Source organism: Muntiacus reevesi, chromosome 3 (genome assembly GCF_963930625.1).
Source record: "Muntiacus reevesi chromosome 3, mMunRee1.1, whole genome shotgun sequence".
NCBI classification, from domain to species: Eukaryota; Metazoa; Chordata; class Mammalia; order Artiodactyla; family Cervidae; genus Muntiacus; species Muntiacus reevesi.
This window is the reverse complement of record NC_089251.1, coordinates 116,944,726-116,969,164: the sequence shown is the minus strand read 5'-3', so window position 1 is coordinate 116,969,164 and position 24,439 is coordinate 116,944,726. Positions and strand designations below refer to the sequence as shown.

The 24,439-nt window shown below is 53.3% G+C and overlaps 2 protein-coding genes, 1 long non-coding RNA gene and 1 other non-coding gene across 9 annotated transcripts in view; 3 read left to right on the top strand and 1 right to left on the bottom strand.

Annotated features, from left to right (window-relative positions):
• PHC2 (polyhomeotic homolog 2) overlaps positions 1-14,864 on the top strand; it is a 115,835-nt gene extending 100,971 nt beyond the window's left edge. For all 3 annotated transcript variants that reach the window (XM_065930342.1, XM_065930343.1, XM_065930344.1), the window contains 6 exons: positions 2,121-2,323; positions 4,153-4,282; positions 5,100-5,214; positions 6,292-6,433; positions 7,383-7,659; positions 10,768-14,864. In XM_065930342.1, the coding sequence (XP_065786414.1) occupies positions 2,121-2,323; positions 4,153-4,282; positions 5,100-5,214; positions 6,292-6,433; positions 7,383-7,659; positions 10,768-10,922 (1,022 nt within the window). In that variant the 3' untranslated portion in view covers positions 10,923-14,864. The remainder of the gene's footprint in view (positions 1-2,120; positions 2,324-4,152; positions 4,283-5,099; positions 5,215-6,291; positions 6,434-7,382; positions 7,660-10,767) is intronic.
• LOC136165824 (small nucleolar RNA SNORA42/SNORA80 family) lies at positions 3,454-3,586 on the top strand. The gene has a single exon (XR_010662793.1). It is a non-coding gene; the product is annotated as a small nucleolar RNA SNORA42/SNORA80 family (small nucleolar RNA).
• On the top strand, positions 13,832-23,580 carry A3GALT2 (alpha 1,3-galactosyltransferase 2). Its single transcript, XM_065930345.1, has 5 exons — positions 13,832-13,950; positions 19,461-19,544; positions 19,750-19,839; positions 20,134-20,271; positions 22,885-23,580. The coding sequence occupies exons 1-5, from the start codon at positions 13,832-13,834 to the stop codon at positions 23,570-23,572; spliced, it is 1,119 nt and encodes a 372-aa protein (XP_065786417.1). The 3' UTR covers positions 23,573-23,580.
• LOC136164832 (uncharacterized) lies at positions 16,714-22,750 on the bottom strand. 4 transcript variants are annotated; one of them, XR_010662420.1, is made up of 4 exons: positions 21,446-22,750; positions 21,091-21,192; positions 20,476-20,629; positions 20,038-20,300 (listed from the first exon to the last, which is right to left on the bottom strand). It is a non-coding gene; the product is annotated as an uncharacterized lncRNA (long non-coding RNA). The 4 variants fall into 4 exon arrangements; XR_010662419.1 differs by having other exon boundaries at positions 21,091-22,134; positions 22,365-22,750; XR_010662418.1 differs by lacking the exons at positions 20,038-20,300; positions 20,476-20,629 and adding exons at positions 16,714-19,324; positions 19,455-19,678 and having other exon boundaries at positions 21,091-22,750.
• Positions 23,581-24,439: the final 859 nt, after the last annotated feature.

Genomic DNA, 24,439 nt, shown 5'->3' with positions numbered 1-24,439 from the left:
TTGAGTGATAGAGACCAGTCTCTAAGCCAAATCTAAGGCTGTGTTTTTACCCATTGTGCAAGTATGATTAGCCTTGTTCTGTGTGGTCTTTAGGACTAGAACCAGGATAAGTGGACAGAAATTAACAGATGGATTTTTGGCTCATTATAAGGAAGAACTTCTTGAACTGCCCAAGTTGGGGACAAACTACTTCAGAGGTAGTGAGTTCCTTTGTCATTAGAGGTGTTCAAGCAAATGCCAGAAAATCACTAAGTGGGGCTGTTACAGAGAAAGGTCAGGCATTGGTAAGGACTTGAACCTAGGGAATATTTATCTAGGCTCTAATTAAAAGGAAACAGGTGTCATTTAAAAATAGGATTTTAATTTAAGTAGTAACCTTTCTATCTTAACATTTATTCATTTTTAAAAATACACATTTGCTTTTTCATGTATTTAAAATTTTAAAGCAAAGAAACTTAATTGATTGCATAGTTAATTCAGTCCTCCTAGTTATTCATGAATTGTTAAGGAAAGATTTTTTTTTTTCACTTCCCAAACACCTTTACAGTTTAGAAACACTGATTCCGAAGTAGAAAATTTCCATCCCTATAGAAAAGTCAAAACTGTCCAAAAATTTTTTTCAAAGGAGACTATAAACATTGAAAGGAATTTTTCTTAACTTGCTGGTATGACTGTGTCTCCAAAGAATTATTTTAAAATCTCCTCAATCACATCTCTCTGGTAAGTCCTGTTCAGCTCTGAAGTTCATTACAATTGAATTATAGAAGTCTGAGTACTGAAGATGTATGTCATAGTTAACTTTTTTTTAACAAAAAAGATTTATCCTGGTTTATTGTATGCTAGGACTACTAGTAAGAAAGTCAGCCAGTTATAAACCTTTCCTAAAATGAGTTTACTTGATTTCTCCATCCTGTATAATTAGGCATTGTAAATTCCTCCTCTGCGGTGGGATTTTGGATCTTTAACATGAAATAAGAGCATCTTCCTATAAATTTTGTGCAGAAATTGCTTTAATAATTATACTGAAATCATTTTCCAAAGTGTGTACACATATACACACTGAGTTACGCTTACTGTCAGTAGGCTTGTTGCAATAAAGAAATGGCTTTTTTGTTCTTTCTTTCTTTCTCTTTTTTTTTCTTTTTTAGGAAGTTCCAGTTTAAAAGCAGCCTCAGGTCACACAGTTGGTGGTGGTAGAGAATGGCCCTGGGAAGGGGTAGGAAGAGAGTTACAAAAGTAAGGAGATAAAGGTTGTTTCTCACAGAGTGAAGCAGCTCATGAGAGGTACTGTTTGAAGTGGAGACGAGGAGGTCCCTCATGCGGTTCCATGGAGGCTCCCCCTCACACTTTCTGGAGCTGTCTGGCAGGCCTTTCAGAGGAAGTCTGGCCGGCCTATGGGGAGAACTTAGGCAGCGCAGTCCATGGAGGGAAGGAGTCTGTGGTTGGCCAAGGATGAGATTGAGTATGAAGCTGAGAACTGGATAAGAGGTTTGATTCGAAGCACAGGACCTACAGGAACAGCATAGATAACCTCATCTCTGCCTGGCGGCTTTCTTGGTGGAGAAATAGAACACACGTATCTCAATGCAGTGATCCCAAACAGCCAGTCTTTGCATGGGCTGATCTATATTACAATGTTTACTTGGGGTTCAGTACTTTGACATTTCACAGCATGCTTAAAATTGGGCCCTTTTCCGAGGAACCTCATAGAATTTCGTTTAATCTGTCTCCCACAAACCTATCAAGCCCCAAGCCCTATACCTAGTTCAGCTTTTTTCATCCTGGTTTTAGATGGTACCTTGAATACACTTTTTTCCCTTGAGCTGATGTTAAGTTGTTTGTCCAGATCAATATTGACCAAGGTCTTCACTTCTCCGAAAGGCAGAATCCTTGTCTGTTTAACCTAGTCAAACTGTTCTTAGCGCAGGATAAGAATAAGAAGCACGTCTGGTTGTTGAGCTTCATTGCTGTAGAGCGGAGTGTATTCTCGTGGTGGTGTGTCCACGGAAACTGTACCACTTTGAGTGGTCGCTGAGGGCGAGGTGGAGTCCCTACCCGCCTTCTGCTGGCCTCGACCTGGTTCTGACCTCATCCGCTTGTGTTCTCCTTTCCTTGCACAGAGACAGGGCAGGGCATTGTTCATGCACTGACCGACCTCAGCAGCCCCGGCATGACCTCAGGGAACGGAAACTCTGCCTCCAGCATCACCGGCACTGCCCCCCAGAATGGTGAGAATAAACCACCACAGGCCATTGTGAAACCCCAAATCCTGACGCATGTTATCGAAGGGTTTGTGATCCAGGAGGGGGCGGAGCCTTTCCCGGTACGGACTACTTCTTTTCCCCTCTTTTTTTTTTTTTTTTTTAAATAAGTATACTTTGGATGTGTATTAGAATATTTTTACATTTCCATGTAAAATTTCTAAAAATGTGAAAAAAAAAGTTGCTCTTTTCTTGCTTATTTCCCCCCAAAGGAGTGTCAGACCCATTTTCTTCATAGGCTTGTCTTTCTAAGATCCAGAAGGGGTCAGTAACTAAGAATAATTGGCATGACTCCTTTAGTTAGAAATTTCCAGACAGACTCAACTGTGTCCCCACCTGGTGAAGGACAGGTTAGAAGGGAGTTCTTGGGGTGTTGGGTGCAGGATGATGTACTTTGGGAAATGAGACCTTGTTCAGGTTTGAATGCCACAGCTCCCAAAGGGAAACACTTTATTTAGCCAGTTAGAGAGCAAAGGGAACCTGTATAGGAGAGAATCCTCCAGATATATCTGAATGGAAGATAAGTGAACAGAGGTCTCGCCTGAAGCTTCTTTTCTGGGGACAGAGCCTTGAAAGAGGAGCGAGAGTAAGGGGCTGTTCAGAAAGGGGCATTTCATCAAGTGTCTCAAGTTAAGCATTATACCGCAGGGAAATACAGAAGAGGCAAGAAAATGGCTCATTAGAACATAGCACCCAGCACTGATAGTGCCAGTGTAATTTGGTGAGACAGGTTGCCTGCTCTGTAGGTGAGAGGGGCCCAGAGCCAGGTGCACTCCAGCCTCTCATGATGAAATTAACTGGTTGTTAGAGACACAGCATCTTCATGGGATGCCATCTGTCTTTTGTACTTTCTATGGATCCATGAGTGGTTTGAACAGTCAGTCAAAGCCTCTGATCTTGATTAATTGAGATGGGTGGACTGCCCTTCTGAAATGCCAGAAGACAAAAATGCCTGGACAGGTTCTCATCTGCTTTCCCCCTGGAGGTCCATCAAGGCCTGTGGCCCCTTAGCTACAAGGAGCTTTAGCTCTTCACATCCCCTCCTTCATTAGACTCAGTCCTCCCTTTGGCCTCCGAGAGAAACACCAGAACCCAGCTGACCTCACAGTGTAGATGCAGACGGGGCAGCAGCCCCAGTCTCCCCGCTAGAGCTCTGGCCACCAGGCTGCCTGATCAAAAGGCAACAAAGGATGCATGGGTTTGGATTTATGGCAGGCTCGTCCCCCTGGGCCTCTCATAGTGTCCCATGCCAGAGCAAACGTGGCCCCGAACCATTGCTTGGCCTCTGCCAGTAGGCTGCAGGCACTGAAGCGGGTTGCACAGTGGAGAAAATTTTTAAAAAAAGGCAACAAAGGGGGTAAACCAAAGCGTGAATGAGCCAGTCCAGGATTGGCCTTTCAGTGTGGCCCTGCATCCTCGTGTTCCTCTTCTCCTCTCTGGCTGCCTGTCCCTCTGACTTGGGTAGGGCAGTGGTAAGGGAGAGCAGTGAGGGATCCAGGAATGGTGGCCGGGACTCTTGTGTCACCTATAGACTCACACGCAGCCTCAGCCATGTTCCTGCCCCAAGACGTGAGGGCTAGGGCCTGGCCCTGGTTCCAGCGATGCCGGAACCTGTGCCCCTTAGACAACTTGGGAGAAGAGATACCCTCCTGACCCTCTAAACCATCCGTCAGTCCTGAGCTGAAGCCATTTTCATCCCCGTCCTTTGGTGGCCATTGGCCTCTTGCCTCATGAACTCAACAGCAAAACAGGCCTTGAGAAGGTGTGCCTGGATGGTGGTGGGGGGTGGCCTCTGCGCCTGGGTGCTTTATACTTGTGATTGTGATGAGGCTGAGAGCAAGAGAGCCTGCCCACCTGACCCTCACGGCCTCCCTGTTGCCTTGTCCTCTAGGTGGGACGCTCGTCCCTGCTGGTGGGGAATCTCAAGAAGAAGTATGCACAGGGGTTCTTGCCTGAGAAACTTCCGCAGCAGGACCATACCACCACCACTGACTCAGAGATGGAGGAGCCCTATCTGCAAGGTAGCGTGCCAGACCCTGGATGCTGGGGCTTCGGGCAGGGTGAAGCAGGACATCAGCAAGGCTGGAAGGTCCTTTCCTGGTGTCCACAGAGGGTCTTGGAGCCAGAAAGTGTGTGAACATGTCGATTGACCAAACGTTTCCCCCAGTGTGTACTCAACCCCGTCCCTCGAAAGCAGACAGGAGCTCGTGTCCCGGGGGAAATGTGTGTCCTCTTCCTCTCCAGCCCTGGGATCCCCAGGAGTTACTGCTGAGTTGTAGGCCAGGCGGCGCGGCCCCAGGCGAGTTGCCGCCTTCCTTCTCTGCCTCAGGGGCCTGCACTCAGGAGAGGGGCCAGCGCAGAGGCACAGTGAAGCCAGTGAGGGCTGCACTTGCCACAGAAGCCCCCGGCTAAATGGATGCGGGTGTGGTGCCTGCGAGGCTGCCATCTCCTGGGCTCTGATACCCAGGCCAGCAGCCAGCCAGACACCCCCAGGAAGGGTAGGGCGATTGCAGACCCGTGGTGACAGTATTAGCACTTTCCCTCTAGAGGATGACCTGTTCTCTCCTGGAGTCATAAAGAGGGGGCCGCTAGTTCTTCCCCCCTGTGTTTTGTCTCCTAGCCCCTAAAAGAAGAAACTGCCAGGTGTCCAGGGAACGAAATCATAGCCCTTCCTAAAACAGCGGGGAAAGTGGTTTGGCGCTGTCCAGACCGCTGCTGCAGGGCATGGCTGTGAGCGCAGGACAGGCTGGGCGGAGGGTGAGAGGCCCCAGGGCAGGCTGTGGGCGGTCCTGTGGGGACTACTCACTGTCCACACTCACAAACTGTCATGCCTTTCAGAGTCCAAAGAGGAGGGCACCCCCCTCAAACTCAAGTGCGAGCTCTGCGGCCGGGTGGATTTCGCCTACAAGTTCAAGCGTTCCAAGCGCTTCTGCTCCATGGCTTGTGCAAAGAGGTGAGCCCGCACCCCGCTGCTGTTCCCAGCCCCTGCCCTCCTCTCAGGGCTGCGCCTTGGTGCCCAGCTCCCTATTTCCGTGCCCTGCCTGGAAGCAGCGTCCTGTCACTTGTTCACCCGAGAACTCCACGAGCAGGTCCGGGCAAGCAGCATTAAGCCCACTTGGGAAGGAAGAGGCATTTAGCTGTCTGGGCCTCCTGGGCAGCCCTGGCACCTGGCTCTGGCAGCTCCCATCTCCTTAGGCTTACCTAAGCCCTCACTGGAAACGTTGCCCTGAGCCACTGTACTGACTGCATTTCCTTTGTGAGCTTTCCCCCAACTCAGAAGACAGATGATCACAGCAGACTCCAGTGTTTATTGTGGGCCTGCCGTATGCAGGTCTCTGTGCCAAGCATTAATATGCATTGTGTCATCTCGTCTTGAGTAACCGTGTGAGACAGGTATTGCTGTCGGGTCCTTTATACGTGAAAGGAAACTGAGAAACACAGGAAACTGAAGCACAAGAAATAGTTGTGCCTAAAATCTTTGAGCTGGGAATCTAGACGTCTGACTCTTAAGTGCTGTGTGGTCCTTGTGCCAAGGTGGAAGGGGCCCAAGCTCCCAAAAGAAGGGACTCTAGGCCCCCAGGCAGAGGGGCCCTGCGGACCAGTTAGAGTAGGGCTATCCCAGCCTTCCTTCCCCTCGGGCTATGCTGGAAGTCCTCCTGGCACCTTTGTGATGCTTTGCCAAGCTGTCCTCCATCAGAACAGGGGACACTAGCTTTTTGGCACAGGTAATGTATGGAATAGAATAGGGCAGCCCCGAGTTCTTACCGCAACCCAGGCAGTTGGGTCAAGCACAAGCTTGTGTAACTGCCAGACCAGTTACAGAAAGTGAGTGGTCTCATCCCCAACTCCAGATGGGAAAACTGAGGCCCTGAGTGACTTGTCCAGATTCACACAGCCAGTCCTGAGTGATGGACTTAGGATTGGAATGAGTAGACAGACTCAGATTTTGCCCCTTAGTTGCTGTTATTCCTCCTGGGGCCCATGGGCACCCTGCAACTGCCCTGACCTCCCTTGTTCCCCTGACTGGCAGGTACAACGTGGGGTGCACCAAACGAGTGGGGCTTTTCCACTCGGACCGGAGCAAGCTGCAGAAGGCAGGAGCCACTACCCACAACCGCCGTCGGGCCAGCAAAGCCAGTCTGCCGACACTTACCAAGGATACCAAGAAGCAGGTGAGAGGCCGGCAGAGCCTGGAGCTCATTCTCTCAAGTCCCCACCGACTTCCCTTCCTAGCACAGCCCTGGGTGCCCACCGTCCTTTCTGCTGTGGCGGTCAGTGCTCCATCATATTCTCATATCTCCTGATGTGTCAAGTCAAGCCTTTCCCATATCCCTTCAGAGAGCTCTCTTAGATCCATGGGTGCTCAAGAGGGACCCAGGGTCCCTCTTTCGTGACCTTGCCTCTGCTCACCCCATTCTCCCAGTCTACCTCCATCCTTGACTTCTGGGGCTGCCCATGAAGACACAGGCTGTCCCAGGTAGCTACACCTACCTTACCTGAAGGGCTAGGGGGGAAGAAGCTAACACCCTTCATCTCCCCACCTTTTTGCTTCTCTGTGCATCAGAGCACTGAATCTTTGAAGGTCTCTATCAAAAACTGGATGTTCTGTTCATTAAGTATGTTTCCGCACCAGCTATGTGCCAGGAACTGTTAGGCACTAAAGCTCTGAATTGTGCTGCAAGAACTCACAGCCTAGTGTGATGCTTTAGACCGTATGTTTGTTTTGCTACTTATTGTTTTGCTCTTAAACCTCTTTAAGAATCTGATGAAAGCTACAGTTAAAAATGAACGCACACAAGAAAATCTACATGCTCTTTCAGGTGGTGCACAGACCATTCCCCAAAACCCATAGAGCCCTGGTTAAAAAAACCCACATCTACGAGAAAGAATAGACCTATAATGAGATTATTGCAGTGCAGGATGGTACGTGAACCAGTACTGGGACTCACTCTGCTTAGGATCAGAGAGAAGACGTTGCAAAAGATACTTTTTGATCTAGAATTCAAAGGTACATAGCAGCCAACCACGTAGAAAGGGGAGACTACCTGCTTTTGTCCAGCACTCTTGCTAGAGTTGGTTTACTCCCCCATCCTGAAGAAAACTGTTTCTCTCTGCTCCCAGCCGACAGGCACCGTACCCCTTTCAGTTACGGCTGCCCTGCAGCTAACACACAGCCAGGAAGACTCCAGCCGTTGCTCAGATAACTCAAGCTATGAGGAACCCTTGTCCCCCATCTCAGCCAGCTCGTCCACCTCCCGCCGGCGACAAGGCCCGCGGGACCTGGAGCTCCCTGACGTGCACATGCGGGACTTGGTGGGCATGGGCCACCACTTCCTGCCAAGTGAGCCCACCAAGTGGAACGTGGACGACGTCTACGAATTCATCCGCTCTCTGCCAGGTGAGGCCCCTGGGAGTTCCATGCCTGCCTGGAGTAGCAAAGAATGAGAGGGCGTGAGAGACCTACCACCCCCAGGAGAGACCGGGCGGTTCAGTGAGAGAGGCAGGTTGAGGAACAGGGCGGAGATAAGCGTGAGGAGATGCCTGCCCATGAGCGCTTACCTTCTAGCACAGTGCCCTGACTGTGGCCGGACGCCAGCATATCTGGGCTCCGCCAGGGGCCTGTGTGGCGATGATGACGTGACCTACCCTGTGTGTCTCCGGGGCGAGTTGGGAGGGGCGTCAGGTGGGAGTGTAGGAACGCTGTCAAGGAGAACGCAGAAGGCGGACACCAAGTGGGAGTGCACGCGCAGGCCTATGCCTGATGGAGGGAGCAGCCGGGGCAGACGCAGAAGCACCTGAGGGAGCCACAGGCCACCCGTGACCCCGCGCATGCAGGGTCTCAGGGCGAGGATCTAGAAATGAAGCTCGAAAGGCAGAGCTCGCATCTGCACAGCTGCGCTCGTTGAGGCCCCAAAACTTTTCACGGTTTCTCCTGCCAGTCTCACCCAGGCTCTGGCCGGGTTGTGGCAGCCATAAGCTGGTTCACTCAGAGACTGAAGTGGGCTATGGTGGTTGAGAGCGGGCTTCGGAGTTAAACAGAACTGGGCTCAAATCTTGGCTCGGCCACTTAGCCCAGTGTGCTCATTATCTATTGCTGCAGCCCCACAGTTTGTCAGCACACAGGTGGTTGGGGTGGGCAGTTCTGCCACGGGCATTCTTAGGAGGCTGTGGTGTCAGCCAAGGCTGAGGCCATCTGAAGGCTCAATTGGGGCTGTTAGATCCATCCTCAGGTGCCTCACTCATGTGATTCTCAGGGAGGGGATGGCCATTGGCAAGAGGCCTCAGTCACTCTCCACATGGGTCTCTTCAGAACACTCGTGCTCGAGGATTCTCGTGATATGGCAGCCAGTTGACACCCCAGGAGGAGATCTAAGAGAGCAAGGTGGAAGCCACCTGTTGTGCCCTTTATGATCTAGCCTCAGAAATGACATATTATCACTTCAGCAGTATCTTATTGACCACACAGGTCAACCCCATTCATTGTGAAGGCTTCATGAAGACATGAAAGCAGGGGTTATTGGAGGGAGCTACTTGGGAGGCCAGTTAGTATAGTTCACCCCAGTGATTCAAGTTCCTCCCTCATATAGAACACCCCCACCCCGACCCGAGGCCCCACGGGTCTCATCCCATCACAGCAGTGGTTCAAGGTCTTAAGATCTCAGCATCTGACTCAGGTCCAGGCCCAGATGAAGCTCGATGGGTCCAGCTCCTCAGGGAGGGTTCCCTCAGCCTTCACACCTGAGAATGAGGAAGGTCGTCGTCTTCCCTCCACGAACCTAGGAGATGGTGGGCCGGGCACAGGGTCATCGCGGTAGATGTGCCTGTTGAAGGGAGCGCACAGGAGGCTGCAGGAGTCACCAGGCCACACCAGGCGTGTGTGAGCATTTCCTTGATAACGAGGAGTCCAAGCCTGGAATGATTCTCCTCCTCTCTGAGTTCCACCCTGACTCATCCTTCCTCTCCCTTGAAAGGAGGTAGCTCGTGGAGTTGTTTTCTCAGCCTACTTCCTGATGCCTTTATTTCCTATTACCTCTGACCCTTTCAGTCTAAGTGAGCAGTGTTTCTGCCAGACAAGTCTTTTCCTCTTTGTGGACTTTTTAAATAAGTCTTATCCAAAAGTGTCTTCAAGACAAGCCCTATTCCATTTTAAGCTTCTTCTGAAGCTGAGGGACTGTGGCGTTAACAGTCCGAGGAGCCTGTCTGTTGAATGGAGAGACTTTGTGAGTCACGCCCATAAAATCCTGAGAGAGCATTTGATCCAGCAGTTCTCTGGGGCCGCACCTTAGAATAGAGCTTTCTGCAGATTTAACAGATGATTTAAGTCACCCCCGCTGTCTCATCTTTAAACTGTTTTTTTGACTGTCCTGGATTTGGTCTTTGCTTGGAAACCTTTTTTTTTTTTTTGTCTTAGTTTATGTGCTGCTGAAACAAGCACTAGAAACCATTTCTTAATTTTAGCATCATTTGCCATCTGGAGAGGCTGAGGATTTTCAAAAGCAGCAAATCCAGGTTCTTTGCTGTTTCCCAGTTTTTCCCCTCACATTTCCCACAGCCGCGCTGGGAAGCCAGGCGGCACCTGCAGGTTCTGCTTGGGGTCCCCTGAGCTGAAGTGCTGGTTCAGTGGGAGTCTCACACTCACCAGGTCACCACCAGCAACAGTGTGGCTAAATTTTCCGTTTCATACCAAGGATTCCTCTTCTTCCAGTTTCCAGTAACCATTTGCCCACTTTGCTTTAAGCCCCCCCAGCAGTCTCCTCAAAGGCCATCAGGCTTCTGCAAAGTCTTTCAGGGAACGTAGATATTCCCCTCGAAGTGACTCCCGCCCCCACCCACTGCTGCATCCCAGGCCACACCCACACTGTTAAGGGGTGGTGATGGCAGCACCCCCTCTTCCAGGTGCCAAAATCTGCATTAGTTATTCACTTCTGAGAAACGTTATCCCAAGCCTAGTGGCCTACAATAGTCATCACATCTCGAGAGTTCTGGGGAGTGGCTTAGTGGGCACTTCTGGCTCATCTTTCAAGGACCCCATCATGATGGCAGTGGGGGTGCAGGTACCTACAGGCCTGGAGCTGGAGGAACCCCCTTCCAGCCCCAGTCCCAGGGCTGTGGGGGCTAACTCTGGGCAGAAGGCCTCAGTCCCTCTCCAGGCAGGCCTCTCCAGAGTGCTGCTTGAGGGCCCTCCTGACATCGTGGCTGACTCACTCCAAAAGAGATTTATCCAAAAGGTTAAGGTGAAGTGCTGTGCCCTTTATGATCCAGCCTCGGAAATCCCATGCTGTCACTTCCCCGGGGTAGCCCTGTCCGTTGAGGGGGTGGTGGGTGAACAAGTACGCATGTAAACAGGGAGGCCATTGTGGAGTCTGGCTCCCCTGGGTAAGGGCGTAAAGCGAGAGCAGCATCAGCGCCCTTACGGGGTGGTCGTGAAGGTCGAGTGAAACGGGGCTTCTGAAGGGGTGGCCGCGAGGAGCCCTGCTTGACACTGCCTTTGGTCACATCCCCTCAGGCTGCCAGGAAATCGCGGAGGAGTTCCGTGCCCAGGAGATCGACGGGCAAGCTCTGCTGCTGCTCAAGGAGGACCACCTCATGAGCGCCATGAACATCAAGCTGGGGCCCGCCCTCAAGATCTACGCACGCATCAGCATGCTCAAGGACTCCTAGGGCTGGCCGGGCGCCGGGGCTCCTCCCGACCGAGCAGAGCCGGCGGACACTCCTGGGGGCCCAGAGCAGGGCCAGTGGAGGGAAGGGCCCCGCTGTGGGGCGTGGCTGGGGGGAGGTCTCGGGACCTCCTAGGTGGCTCTCAGGGGCCTTTCTTTCTGTGGGAGGGGCAGAGAGGTAGGTGGCACAGAAGATGGGGCTTTATGCTTGTAAATATTGATAGCACTGGCTTCCTCCAAAGTCCCACAACTCTAGCCCCGCTTCTCTTCCCCTCTTTCTGTCCCCCATTTTCCAGGGGGTATGTGGTCAGGGCTCCCAACCTGAGTTGGGTCACTTCCCAGGGCAGCCGCCGGGCCTGGAGAGAGGCCGCGGAAGCCCCCGCCTGCCTTCCTCCTCCTCTTTCTCGGGGCCCAGCTCGCTCTTCCATTGCCAGCTTCTCCCACTTCAGCTGTTACTGAAGCCGCCAGAAGGGTTCTCCCCCCTCACCCCTGCAGGTGGAGGGAGAGAAGCTGGGCCCGGTTTGGCCACACCTGCTGGTACAGACGCCTTAACGCTGTGTGTGTGACTGTGTGACTGTGTGGGAGTCTGGACTGACTGACGGCCGAGAGCCCCCCCCCCGGCATCTCCAGGTGTTTTGTAGCAAACAGCCACTTAGTGCTTTGTCCTGGACTCCACTCAGCCTCGGGATGGGGAATGGGCAGAAGGGCCGCCTCGGTGCAGAGGCAGGATCAGAAAGCGATGCAGGTTAGCAGGAGATTTTCCTTTCCAGATTGTCGTGGTGTCTCTGCAGCCCCTTCCTGCACTGTGATGCCCCCCGCCCCAGCTGCCCTGCTGTGTCACAGACGGCATTAAGGAAGCTGCCAGTGGGCTGGGCCAGGCCGAACCTCCTGGTCTTGCCTGTCCGCCCACCCTGAGAGCCCAGTGGTGGGGCCCAGAGAACATCCAGGGCGTAAGAGCTGGAGTGACCGCTGAGGTGAAGAGGGCAGCCTTCAGCCTCGGCTCCCACACTTCTGGAACTTGCTGGCAGCAGTGTGAGCTGCCCATGCAGGAGGCGGGGCGGGAAGGGCGAGGCCGGCCTCTGACCTGCCCTGCATGCTGCAGGCTCCCGGGGAAGAGTCGGACTCTCCCCAGGGGAGGGTGGGTGCCCTTCTCAATTCATTCTATTCCCCACTCACACCCCCAGGCAGGGTTGGAAATGAAGGACTTTTTTAACCTTTTTTGTTTTTTAAAAATAAATCCATAAAATCCATTCCTTCTGTGCCTTTCTCCCCTGGGGATGCCTTTCTGTGATCCTGAAGAGCTACTTTTCACCTGCAAGGAGAGGGTGGGTCCCTGGGCTGGGAGAGGGACGGCCACCTGAACTGGAGAGCTCATCCTCCACGCTTTGCCACGTCATTTGAGGGCACGCTTAGCCCCGGTTCAGATCCCACCTGTTCTTCACGGGTATTCCTTGGGAGTGCAAGGGTCCAGGGCCCCTTCAACTCTGAGCCTCCCTGACCCGCCACTGCCGCTGGGGAGACAGGACGCTGTTCGCCAGGAATACCTGGCACATGGGAGGCAGAGCCCAGAGCCCCCCACCCTCACACTCGCACCTGTGATGAGTGTGGCTCCGTGTCCACCACCGCCCTGGGGGTAGCTCTGCCTCACTCGACAGCTGAGCATTCTTTGGATGCTGAAATAGCCGACTGTTAGGAGAGTCTCTGCCTCAGGAAGGGCCTCCCAAGCACAGGCCACTTATCACTCAGTCTGTAACAGGGCCCCAGGGAGATGGATTAGCAGGGAACTTTTAAGAGCGAATACCCACATCTTGATGACAACTCTCCGGAAAACTTTTAAGTTGTAACTACTTCCTGGAGGAAGAGGAGAAACAAATAACTGACCAGTTGACCACCCACAGGATGGAGCTAGCACTTGGGAAGTCTGGTGTTCCGGAAGGTTGGGAATGACTATCAGGACAGGGGCCAACATGGGACCCTGGGGTGAGGGAGTGGGGAGGGTCCCCCGGGAAGATCCCCATGTTGCCCATCCCACTCCAGGGCAGGGGAGCAGGCCCCTGTGGCCTGTGCAGCTTGGCGAGTCCATGCTGGACCTTGACTTTCGCTTTCTGGAGGACAAAGCCAGGCCCAGCCCGAGTCTGTCCTTGTATGTGAGGTGGGAGAGGGAGCCGAAACTCCCGAAAGAGGGTATGGTGGATCTGCAGGACTGACACAGGTAAACACCCCTGCTGTCTCTTCACTCTTGAGTGGAAGGCCTCAGTCTGAAGGGTGCTTCCTTCAACACATATTCACTCCTGATCATGCCTTACACAGAATTTTGCAAAACTTCAGATCGTGACCGAAAGTTTGTTCCCCACCCTCACATATGTACTGAGATGTATGTAACTGAAGCAGAACAGAATAATACCTAATTTTCTGATAATTTTCAGTTCATGTTCATAATTTTAAAATCTTGGTCATAATCTATGAGATTGATTTCTGATGAGTCATATTCTGCACTTGAAAAAAAAAAAAAACTGCCTGCTTTCCAGAACCTTTCCATCTTACGGTCTTGTGTTGCTCTTACCCTATCCTGGCTGACTGGTGTGCACACCGTTTTACTGAAGAGGTCAAGGGCTCCTGGAGGTGAACTATGTAAAGTCACAAGTCAGGTACCCCTGAGTTGTGGCTGGAACTCTGCAGAACCGGGTTCTCGCTGGGTGGCAAATACGACAGAGGACCTGAAGGGGGGAGCACGAGGACTCGCCCCCCCCCCCCCCCAGGGGAGGAAAAAGCACTGGGACAACATGGCTCAGTGCCTCTGGCCAACCAGAGCCACCGTACTCAGATCCACCCTCTTCCAGGTGATTGGCCCCAGGGTGGGGGGCCCTCCAGACAGTTCATCCCACTTGGTCCTGGGGGTGTGGTTTCTGACACATGGCCTGGAACGGCTTTGTCCCAGTCACCAGGTCATTTCTTCCCTGGCTCTCGGCTGAGGTGGTTCTTGGAAAGCTGTCCCACCTGCTCCTTGACATGGCTTTCGGGGAAGGATCCAGGTGAGAGGGGACACTGCCAGTGTCTGGGGGAAGATGGGGCATGACAACTGTCCTGAGAGAGTCCAGTCTGGTGGCCAGAACAGTCAAGGAGGCGGCACCAAGGCTGGCCCGCTGAGAACGAGCTGAGCCATAGAGGTCCTTGGGGGAAAGTGGCTGGAGGGACATCGCCGTGGAGTACAGACGGGCCAGGGCATGAGCGGGGCAGTGAGGATAGACAGCCTCCTGGCAGATCTTGTAGCCCGTGAAGAGTATGGTGACTCCTGCTGCCCTTGACTCTGACCCCATGGTGAACAGAGAACAGATTTTGGGGTGCACCTTCCACTGAAACAGAGCTCTCTATTCCCACTGGGAGTGACCATCCAGGTCTGCAAACTTATTCCCACTTAGGAACTAACTACTGATCTTTAACCACCTCCTGAAAGTGAGGAGGGTCCAGGAGCACGTGTGAGGTGGCCTTGAGAGATGGCCTCCTGCAGGTGGGAGCTGGGTGGGGGGTCCTTTTAAAATTGTCTGAGCAAGGAACTGGGAACAGTGGGTCAGGCAGATGCCTCTGTGGACTAGGGTTCCCAGGCTGGGACATAGGAGGAGGGGTTGGCAGGACCTGGTGGGTGCCTGTGGAAGGCCTAGGTGTCAGAACCCTCCCAGGAATGATGGGTAGAGCCCACCTCGACCACTTGGGGATGGCTCTGCCTGGCTGCCTTGGATGGAGGGACTGGTTTAAGAGCATGGGACAGCACAGAAGGCTCTGCTCCAGCATTTCCTGCCCTTGCCACCTACCTCATGGTGTCCCTCCAGGGGGCAGTCTCGTTTCCAAGAGCAACTGTAAAATAGCTCAATAATGTTTATATCGATTACATATTGAAATGATATATTGGATTAAATTATTAAAACTTCAGTTCTTTCCACTCTCTTAACATGGCTACTATTAATAGAAAATTTTAATTTACACTCCTGGCTCACACTATATTACTGGGTAGTGCTGTTCCAGATTTTCTCCTACATTTTCATAAAAGACAGATGTACACATCTGGGTACATTTTATAAAAGAACACATGCACAGGTGCACGGGCACGGGAGCCTTCCCCTCACAGAAGTGAGGTCAGCCTCTGTGCACAGTTCTGTTACCTCCTCTTCCACTGAGTCCCTTAGGCCCTCTCTTCCAGAGAGCATGTATCCACCAACCTCATCCTTTTCAATGTTGAGGCTGCTCTCCATTACACGGGGATGCATTACTCATTCATCCACCTCTCCACAGACCAACACTGGGGTGGTTTATCTCCATCTGCTTTTTCCAGCAATGCTAGGAGAACCACCTTGGCCTGCCAGTTATGAAGTCTCGTTTCTAGAAGACGAAAGCTGGGTCTGGTGTGAGTGTGTGAAATGATTTTGTAGGCTCTGTAGGCAGGACTGAGAGAGGTGGACTTCACCCTGCAGTCACTAAAAAGGCTTAAAACCGCTTGCTCTTTCTAAATGGCTCTGTATTTTTCCTTCATTAAAAAAAGCAATAAAAGCACGTTAGAGACAAATGGGAGGAAAAATAAAGGGAAAAACCCTCCCATAACCTATTACACAGATACTTCTTCCTTTCAGTCTTCTGCTGCATGTTTTCATTGCTAGACCTGTAATCACAGAGCTATGAAGTTTAGGTCTTGCTTTTTCCATTGAAGGTTTTTGTGTAAGATTTTTCCATGTGACTACAGAACCTTCATAAAAAGTTTACTTAGCTGGACACTGGGGCCTTTCCCAGTTGTATCTGAGTGGCCCACACAATGCCTTCTCCACGGGTGCTCTCCAGCTCTTGTTCAACCAAGCTCAAGTCTCCCTCGTAAAAGAAACACACACGCCTCCATCAGTCCCAATCCCTCAACCTCTTCAGTTACCATCCTTTCTCTCTCCTTTTACAGTCAAACTTCTTGGAAGAGCCACCTGCCTCCACCTCCATTTCCTCCTCGGCTCACTCAGCCCCCCTGCCCGTCCCCAACCGTGTCCTCGGTGCTGGGCCCTGGCTCTCCTCCCTCTGCTCTCTCCCACTTCCACAGCATCCTTGCCCTCCTGGGGAGACCCAGAACTCTTTCCTTAGACTGCCTACCTGCCTTCTGGGCTCCAGCTCCTTAACTCCAACCAGACTGCTGCTGCTGCTGCTGCTGCTAAGTCGCCTCAGCCGTGTCCGACTCTGTGTGACCCCATAGACGGCAGCCCACTAGGCTCCCCCGTCCCTGGGATTCTCCAGGCAGGAACACTGGAGTGGGTTGCCATTTCCTTCTCCAATGCATCAAAGTGAAAAGTGAAAGTGAAGTCGCTCAGTCATGCCCGACTCCTAGCGACCCCATGGACTGTAGCCTACGAGGTTCCTCCATTCATGGGATTTTCCAGGCAAGAGTACTGGAGTGGGTTGCCATTGCCTTCTCCCCCAACCAGACTAGTAGCCTTCATCTCCTTTCCTGGTCCCCCAGTCCTGCCCACCCTACCTCAACAAGCCATTCATCACCTACTCCTCCCCAACCCACTGCCAACACCTGTCTTCCTGCCTCCAGCCATACCCACTGCCTCCCACTCCATGTCCAGCCTGGAGTACTTTTCAAATAAAAATCTGGCTGCATCACTCCTTGAAGGGAAGGCCTGAAAAGGGCTCCACATGGCCTCAAGACGAAGTCCAAACCCCTAAGCCTAGACCGTGGGTCCTGGGTGATCTGGTTCCAGCTTATCCCCAGCCTCACTTCTCATCACTCCCCATCCACACTCCACCCACCCCTGCGGAGGACCTACAGTTCCACATGCTTTCTAAGCTCTCTCACTTCCTCACTTCTACACATCACTGTTCCTTTTTCACGGATCTCCCTTTCGCCTCCAGTGCCTTCTCTGCCTGGATAACTTCCAATCCTTCAGGTCCTAGCTTAAAGGGCACCTCCTCCAGAAAGCTTCCCTGAGTTATTCCCCATCTGTCCAGGCTCAGGTGCCATCCACTAGTTTGCCCTTAATGCTCTCTTGTATTTACACTAATCACAGCCTTTGCTATGCTGTTTCATTCCTCTCTTTGCCATCTGTCCTCTGACCCTATTCCCCTCTTTCTGGCCATCCACATCTTCCTGACCCCGCTCCTGGAAGACAAGGTCTGTGTCTTGCTCACCTCTGAATCCTTGACCTAGCACAGTGCTCAGTTCTGAGCTTGTGACCACTAAGCATAGGCTGAATGCATGAATGAGCAGAAACTAGTGAACATCTTGATGCATAAACTTTTCCCATGCTGAAGATGGTCTCCTTTGAACGGGTTCCCAGAAGTTGCAGTGATCGGATTAAAGGGGATGACTGCTGAAAGTTTCAATTCCCACAGCTAAGGAGCTTTCCACAAAAGCTGTAGTGATTTACATCCCACCGGCAGGTGTAAGAGTGCTTATCTCGCTGTATTCTCACAGCGTGGCTATTTTCATTTTTTTCTTTTTAAGAACTGCTCATTTTATAGGCAAAACATCCCGCCTGGTTCTAATCTGTAAGTCTTTGATTACTAGTGAGGGTGAACATCTTTCCATATGTTTGCCTACTGAATGCATTTCCCCTTTGAGGATTTCCCTGTTCATGTGATGTGGACAGAGTTAAAGCAGCTGGCATTTTATGAGCTGACTCTGAGGGCTGTTCGGGGGAGGGGGAACTGGGAACAGGGAGGTCCTGGTGGGGACGAGCAGGCAAGGTCACTGTGGGCGTTGTGGAGCAGCAGAGAAGGGGGGATCAAGGAGGCAAAGCCAACACACCCTGAGGACTGGCAGCAGACAGTGGGCGAGGCAGAGCGAGGGGTCGGTGCACCCAGGTTTGGCCAACTGAACAGAACCATGCATCCAACGGAGATGCACGCGTGAATACGCACACACAACTGCAAGGGGCCTCTCTGATCTATTTACTGGATACACCTGCTGAGGAACAATGACATGGGGCAGCAGGAAAGGCAGGGGCGTGAGGGTCTGATCAGGCTGCCTTCTTGGAAGAGACCAGAGGAGGCAGATTTTGGAAGGACTTTATAGGGCAGGAAGGGGAGCTGGGAGTTTGTGCTGAGAATCCTGAGGGCTTGTTCAGCAACAATAATATGAATGATAATCAACAATAGTTAAAGTTTATTGAGCTGTTACTGTGTGCAAGGCCTTGTTCTAATCACTTAGCAGGTATGAACTCAGTAGCCACCGCAGCCCTCTAAGGTAGGTATTCTTATGAAGTGCCTGTCTAGATGAGGAGACTCAAGTGTAGAGGCCCAGAATCTTGCCTGAGGTCAGACAGCCTGGGATTCAAACTTGGGGGTCTAGCTCCAGTGGCCAGGCTCCTCACCACAGGGGTTCAGTCTGTCTAGAGACACTGGAACCCAGCAGGGGTAAGGAGAGCTGGAGGAGACCCCCCTCACTCCCTGCCAAGGAGCTTATTAAAATTCTCAACTTTCAGAGCCCGTCTGGAAAACAAGCAACTATGGAAAATCGCAAAGTCCACCTCCTTGGAGCCAGCAATGGGGTTGCTGAGCCCTGCTGGAGGGACCCCACTCCGTGACTGGAGCTGTCACAGACACACGGTCCCCTGACTGCAGCCCACACTCCAGGAAGCCCAGCAACTCATCCCTAAGCCCCAGATGCTCTCAACTCCCAGCCACAAACTTCCCTGCATCCCCTCCCAGACTCCTCCCTGTCCAAGTTTGATCCGACCCAGGCAAAGCACCCTAATGTTACTGTCCCCCAAATCTGCTGCTGGAAAAAAGCAAAAAAATTTACACATCTACATGCTCATCAGAAATGACCTGGTTAGGCAAATGATGCCGGCCCAATCAAAGGCACATTAGGCAGCCGGAAAAGAGGGTGAGGAAGCACTTCAAGAATGCAGATGGACATGACGGTCCATGGAAAATGCAAGGTAGAGAACAGCTCATCCCTGAGTGACCATTTGTGGGGGGAGAGCAGAGGAAAGGATGGAGGGAAGGAAGAAAGAATTTGCTACCGTATTTATATTCGCCTGTCTATGCACAGACTAGCCCCCTGCAGAGGGGACTGGGTGGCTGAGAACAGGAGAGACTGCACTGTCTGCCCTCCTCTGGACCTCGCAGTGTCTGTTAATATGTTCATATTAACATTAAATCACATCATTTTTCATACATAAATGCATATGGGTGTGTGTATGTAAAAGTATATACATAAATGAGTTGTTGATGCCCCTTCCAGCTCAGCTGATAAAAGAGTCCGCCTGTAATGTAGGAGACCTCTGTTCAATTCCTCGGTCAGGAAGACCCACTGGCGAAGGGATAGGCTACCCACTCCAGTATTCTTGGGTTTCCTTTGTGGCTCAGCTGGTAAAGAATCCACCCACAATGTGGGAGACCTGGGTTCGATCCCTGGGTTGGAAAGATTCCCTGGAGAAAGGAAAGAGACAATACTCCAGTATTCTGGCCTGGAGAATTCCATGGACTGTATAGTCCATGGGGTCGCAAAGAGTTGGAGACGACTGAGCGACTTTCACTTTCATCCACTTTCACTCCCCACCTCCAGGGCCTGGAAGAGAATCTTCTGGCAGCTGATCCTACTTGCACTTGGTGGCCTAGGGCTGCTCCGGTTCGGACTTCCGGTACTCAGGTATAACCCCTTCCCCAGCCCTCGCGATGGGATCAGCAGAGGCAGGGTCCAAGTGGCCCTTTCCGAGTGCCCCCTCGAGGGACGGGGAGTGGCGGCTGTCACGGCTGCACAAGCGTCCTCGGGGGCTCTCCCTCCTTGTAAGAAGCAAAGAGAGAGGGCTCCTGAGCAGGCTGGCACACCCCTCACTACTGCTCCCACCCCACAGGCATCTGGAAGTCCTCATCCCCATGGGTGTCTGCCCTCCGGCCAGAACGCCCCTGCTGAGAGACAACTTCACGGGTCCCCTGCACCCTTGGTGAGAAGCCGCCACCCCTCCCACGCTGAGAGCACCCCACACCCTACCGAGCTCTGCCCCAGGGTCCCTGTCCTCCTCGCATCCCCAACCCCAGCAGGGCTAGGCACTCCACCCAGAGCGCCCCTCAGGTAGCACATCTCCCACTACTCTGCTGGATCTGGAGTAGAGATTTCTAGGGGCAGGGCCTGGGTGGTCCCGAGGGCCCAGGACTGGTGAGGGTGGGGAAGGGTGGCAGTGACCATTCACCAAGCAGGTGAATGCACGAACCTGTCTCTCGCTCCCTGCCCCGGCCAGGGCCCGGCCTGAAGTCCTGACCTGTACTTCCTGGGGGGCCCCCATTATTTGGGACGGCATCTTTGACCCAGACGTGGCCCAGCAAGAGGCTGTACGGCAGAACCTCACCGTAGGTCTGACTGTCTTTGCTGTAGGCAGGTAAGGCCTGGGAGGGAAATGGTGCCATCCTAGCAGGAAGGAGTGGGAGTGCATGTGATGTAGCGAGTGGGGCACCCCATTCTCCTGGGCCATAGGATGCCAAGGAGAAGCAGAGATAGCATCCCTTGTCCCAGACCCCCATGGCGAGGGCAGACCCCCATCCTCTTCCTTCCCCTCCTCCCTGGACACCGCCATGAAGTCCACCTGGCACAGGGAGCCAGGAGCTCGGAATCACAACCTAGAAGGAATCTGCCCAGGGTCTGGGGCGGATCCATCCGGAGGCCTTGGGTTTTCGGTGAGAACATGGTCTTTTGAGGTGACAGGAGATGACAACAACTGGGTAAACAGAGGGGCTGGCCTGGTGGCAGAAGCACCCATGGTCAGTGGCTCAGGTACAAGCACACGATAAGAAGTGGGGGGGTTGGCCAAGCAATTCTGATGGCAGAGGAGGGACTGGGGAGCTGAGGGCTTTTGTAAGGGAGTGAAGCTGGGCTGGATAAAGAGGGATGTGAAGAAAAGGAGATGCTGAGAATGGCAGCATCAGCAGACCAGCGGACTCTGAGGAAGGGCTGCTGGGGTTGGTATCACAGGACACGGGCTGGAAGGATGGGGGCCCCCAGAGTGGGACATGTGAAGGCTATAACTCTGTGGGGGGCCCAGACTGATGATGACCAAGTCGAGAGAGAGGCCATGGGGGCAGTTGACTGAGTGGGGAGGGGACAGAATCGGGACAGGAGGCCAATCGAGGACATGAGGGGCCCCCAGGTGCAGAGAAGGAGCCCCGAGTGGTAGGTGGAGAAGAAATCTCAGGGCACTGACCTTTTCATTTCCCCATTATGGACAGCAGGCTGTCCAAGCTGGTATTCACGTTCCAGTAGTGATGCAAAGTCCTGGTTAAGAGCAGCAATCAGATCCTACAATCTAAAGGCACAGACAGGTAGAGTTTAAGGCAATTTAAGGAAAAGTTTCTAATAATGGAATGGGCTGCTTTGGGAAGGCAGTGAGAGCTTTGCATCCAGAAAAAGATATACAAAAGACTGGGGAAGGAATTCTGTCATCAGATACCCCAGACAATTGCTCAAGGTTCCTTCAAATCTGTCCCCCACACTCTGGAAGGGAGAGAAAGTCAGGAGGGCCCCTGGAAGACCAGGGAACAAACAGGACAAGGGCTGACCAGGGAGCCAGGCGGGCAGAACTGTGGCCTCTCCAGGACCTTGGTGCCCCCACTTCTGTTCTGGATGCTGAGTAAGAAGTTTCTCCACCAGCCTTCATGGCTCAGTTGGTAAAGAATCCACCTGCAACGCAGGAGACCCTGGTTCAATTCCTGGGTCAGAAAAATCTGCTGGAGAAGGGATAGGCTACTCACTCCAGTATTCTTGGGTTTCCCTTGTGGCTCAGGTGGTAAAGAATCTGTCTGCAGTGCGGGAGACCTGGGTTCAATTCCTGGGTTGGGAAGATCCCCTGGAGAAGGGAAAGGCTATCCACTCCAGTATTCTGGCCTGGAGAATTCCATGGAATCCCATGGACTGTAGCCTGCCAGGCTCCTTTGTCCATGGGGCCCCAAGAGTTGGACATGACTGGAGGGATTTTCACTTTCACGTTCCACCAGCCTTAGGGACCCAAAGTCTCTGGGACCAGAAATTTCAGGGTCCTAAGTTCCAAAGTTCTATAAACCCAACGTAGGACGCTGAGGCTTCTGAGGTCTCTAATTCCAGCTTCTCCCGGTTCCACCCAGAATAGAGCAAGTACAGGTAAGGATACAGGCTCTAATGCCAGGCTGGGTTCAAATCCTGGTTTCACACTTACCAACTGTGTGTACACTTGGACAAGTTAATAAAGCTCTTTGTGACCCAGTTTCCTCACCTGAGATGGAGATAATAATGGTGAAGATTAAATGAGATAATGCACATTACTTTAAAAACTGTCTGCCACATGATTAATGTTCCAAAATATCAGGCATTATTACTATTATTTTAGGACCCCAGGATTCCAAAGTATGTTTATAGGAAGTTACTAGTATTGCAAACATCCCAGTTACCTAGGTTTGTGGTTTGTCACCACAAACTCAGTGACAGAAAACAACTCATTATTACCATTGCTCACGGTCTTGTGGCTCAGGAATTCCGACAGGGTTCAGCTGCTGGGGGCCCTCCCTGCTCCCAAACGTGTAGGTCCCCACCGGGACAGTAGCCTGCGGAAAACTGGAGGGCGCTTTTCTCCGTGGCTAGCTCAGGCTCTCTCACTTCGTGGCAGCCTCAGAGTGCTTAAGCAAAGGGCCAGAGCTATAAAGAGACAAAGGCTAACGGGCCAGTCCTCCCAAGGACCAGCACAGCATCCCTGCCTTGGGACTCTACGGACCTAGGCGGTCAGGAAGCGCCGCGTTCAAGGGCAGGGACACAGAGCCCATGGGGTCAGGGATGGCGAACAGTGGTAATGATTTTTAATTCGCCTCGGACGACTCTGGGGCTGAATAGTTCTGGAGTTCAGGGGCCTGGGGTGGCAGGGTCCCAGGAAGGACATGGGGGGAGCTGGTCAGCCCGACGACTCCGCGGACTCCGCAGGGCGCAGCGGCCGGGCTGACTCGGGCCGGCCCCGCCCCGCCCCGCCCGGCAGGTACCTGGAGAAGTACCTGGAGCGCTTCCTGGAGACGGCCGAGCAGCACTTCATGGTGGGCCAGCGCGTGGTGTACTACGTGTTCACCGAGCGTCCGGCCGCGGTGCCCCGCCTGCCGCTGGGCCCCGGCCGCCGGCTGCGCGTGGAGCGCGTGGCGCGCGAGCGCCGCTGGCAGGACGTGTCCATGGCGCGCATGCGCGCGCTGCACGCGGCGCTGGGCGGCCGCCTGGGCCGCGAGGCGCGCTTCGTGCTCTGCATGGACGTGGACCAGCACTTCAGCGGCGCCTTCGGGCCCGAGGCGCTGGCCGAGTCGGTGGCGCAGCTGCACGCCTGGCACTACCGCTGGCCCCGGCGGCTGCTGCCCTTCGAGCGCGATGCGCGCTCGGCCGCCGCCCTGGGCCCTGGCGAGGGCGACTTCTACTACCACGCGGCCGTGTTCGGGGGCAGCGTGGCAGCGCTGCGGCGGCTCACGGCGCACTGCGCGCGGGGCCTGCGGCGGGACCGCGCGCGGGGCCTGGAGGCGCGCTGGCACGATGAGAGCCACCTCAACAAGTTCTTCTGGCTGCACAAGCCCGCCAAACTGCTATCGCCAGAGTTCTGCTGGAGTCCCAACATAGGCCGCCGGGCCGAGATCCGTCGGCCGCGCCTGCTCTGGGCGCCCAAGGAGTATGCCTTGCTGCGTGGCTAGCGGTGCCCTGGGCCCCCGAGGTCCCAGACGCCGGCGGGGCCCCTTCTGGAAGTGGCGTGGTGCTGGAGGGGCCGGAAAGACTGCATGAAAACCTGCCTGGCTGCGGGGATGGGGGGCGAGGGGCTGGAGTAGGCCCGTCCTTGGGGGAGCGCCTCACCAAGGCTGGCGGTCTCAGGCACCACCAGCTGCCTGGAAACCTTTCACTTCTGACCTTACTGAGTTCAGCGAAGGCCCCACCCCCGAAGAGATGTTTTAGCCCCTTCCTCATACCCCCCACTTAAAAAAAAAAAAAAAAAAAAGGTGGGACTGAAGCCCAAAAAAGGAACGTAACTGTCTAAGGACCCAGAGCATCTGTGAGTCATCAGTGAGGTCAGCAGCTGGAGAGCCAGGACGGGCCCGCAGGCCAAATAGAGCTGCCGCTGGGCTGGAGCCCCAGATGCAGAAACACAGTGACATCCGGTTCACCTCCCCCGCCCTCAGCACGGTTAGTACATATTTAAGCAATACGATAATAAAATATATTATTCCACAGTGTCCTTGTGGCCCTTTCTCCTAGAGAATCCAAATTCATAAAAATAACATTTCCTCGCCATGGGACCCCAATGGCTGTTCAGCCACAGTGTCTGGGAGATAAATTTCCTTATCCGTGGATGCTGTCCAGACTCTTCATCCTCAATAGAGAAAGACGCAGGTTCCCAATGGGAGCATGAAGTCATCAGGCCCTCCAGGAAAGGTGGTTTCCTCCGGGAAATAGCTGCAGTGCTGGGGAAGTTATCTGCTGGAAGTCCCGGAGATATTGCCTTAATAGCTGAAAACCAGAGGCCTGGAGAGGCTGGGATTTCCCTCCCAGTCTCCTGAACCGTTTCT

What these genes read in the sequence shown, in the direction of transcription:
- A3GALT2 (XM_065930345.1), top strand. Translation starts at nt 13,832, where the DNA reads ATGGCCTGGAACGGCTTTGTCCCAGTCACCAGGTCATTTCTTCCCTGG. An exon ending in GCTTTCGGGGAAGGATCCAG is followed by an intron (nt 13,951 to 19,460) that starts GTGAGAGGGGAC and finishes CCCCACCTCCAG; the next exon opens with GGCCTGGAAGAGAATCTTCT. An exon ending in ACTGTCTTTGCTGTAGGCAG is followed by an intron (nt 20,272 to 22,884) that starts GTAAGGCCTGGG and finishes CCCGCCCGGCAG; the next exon opens with GTACCTGGAGAAGTACCTGG.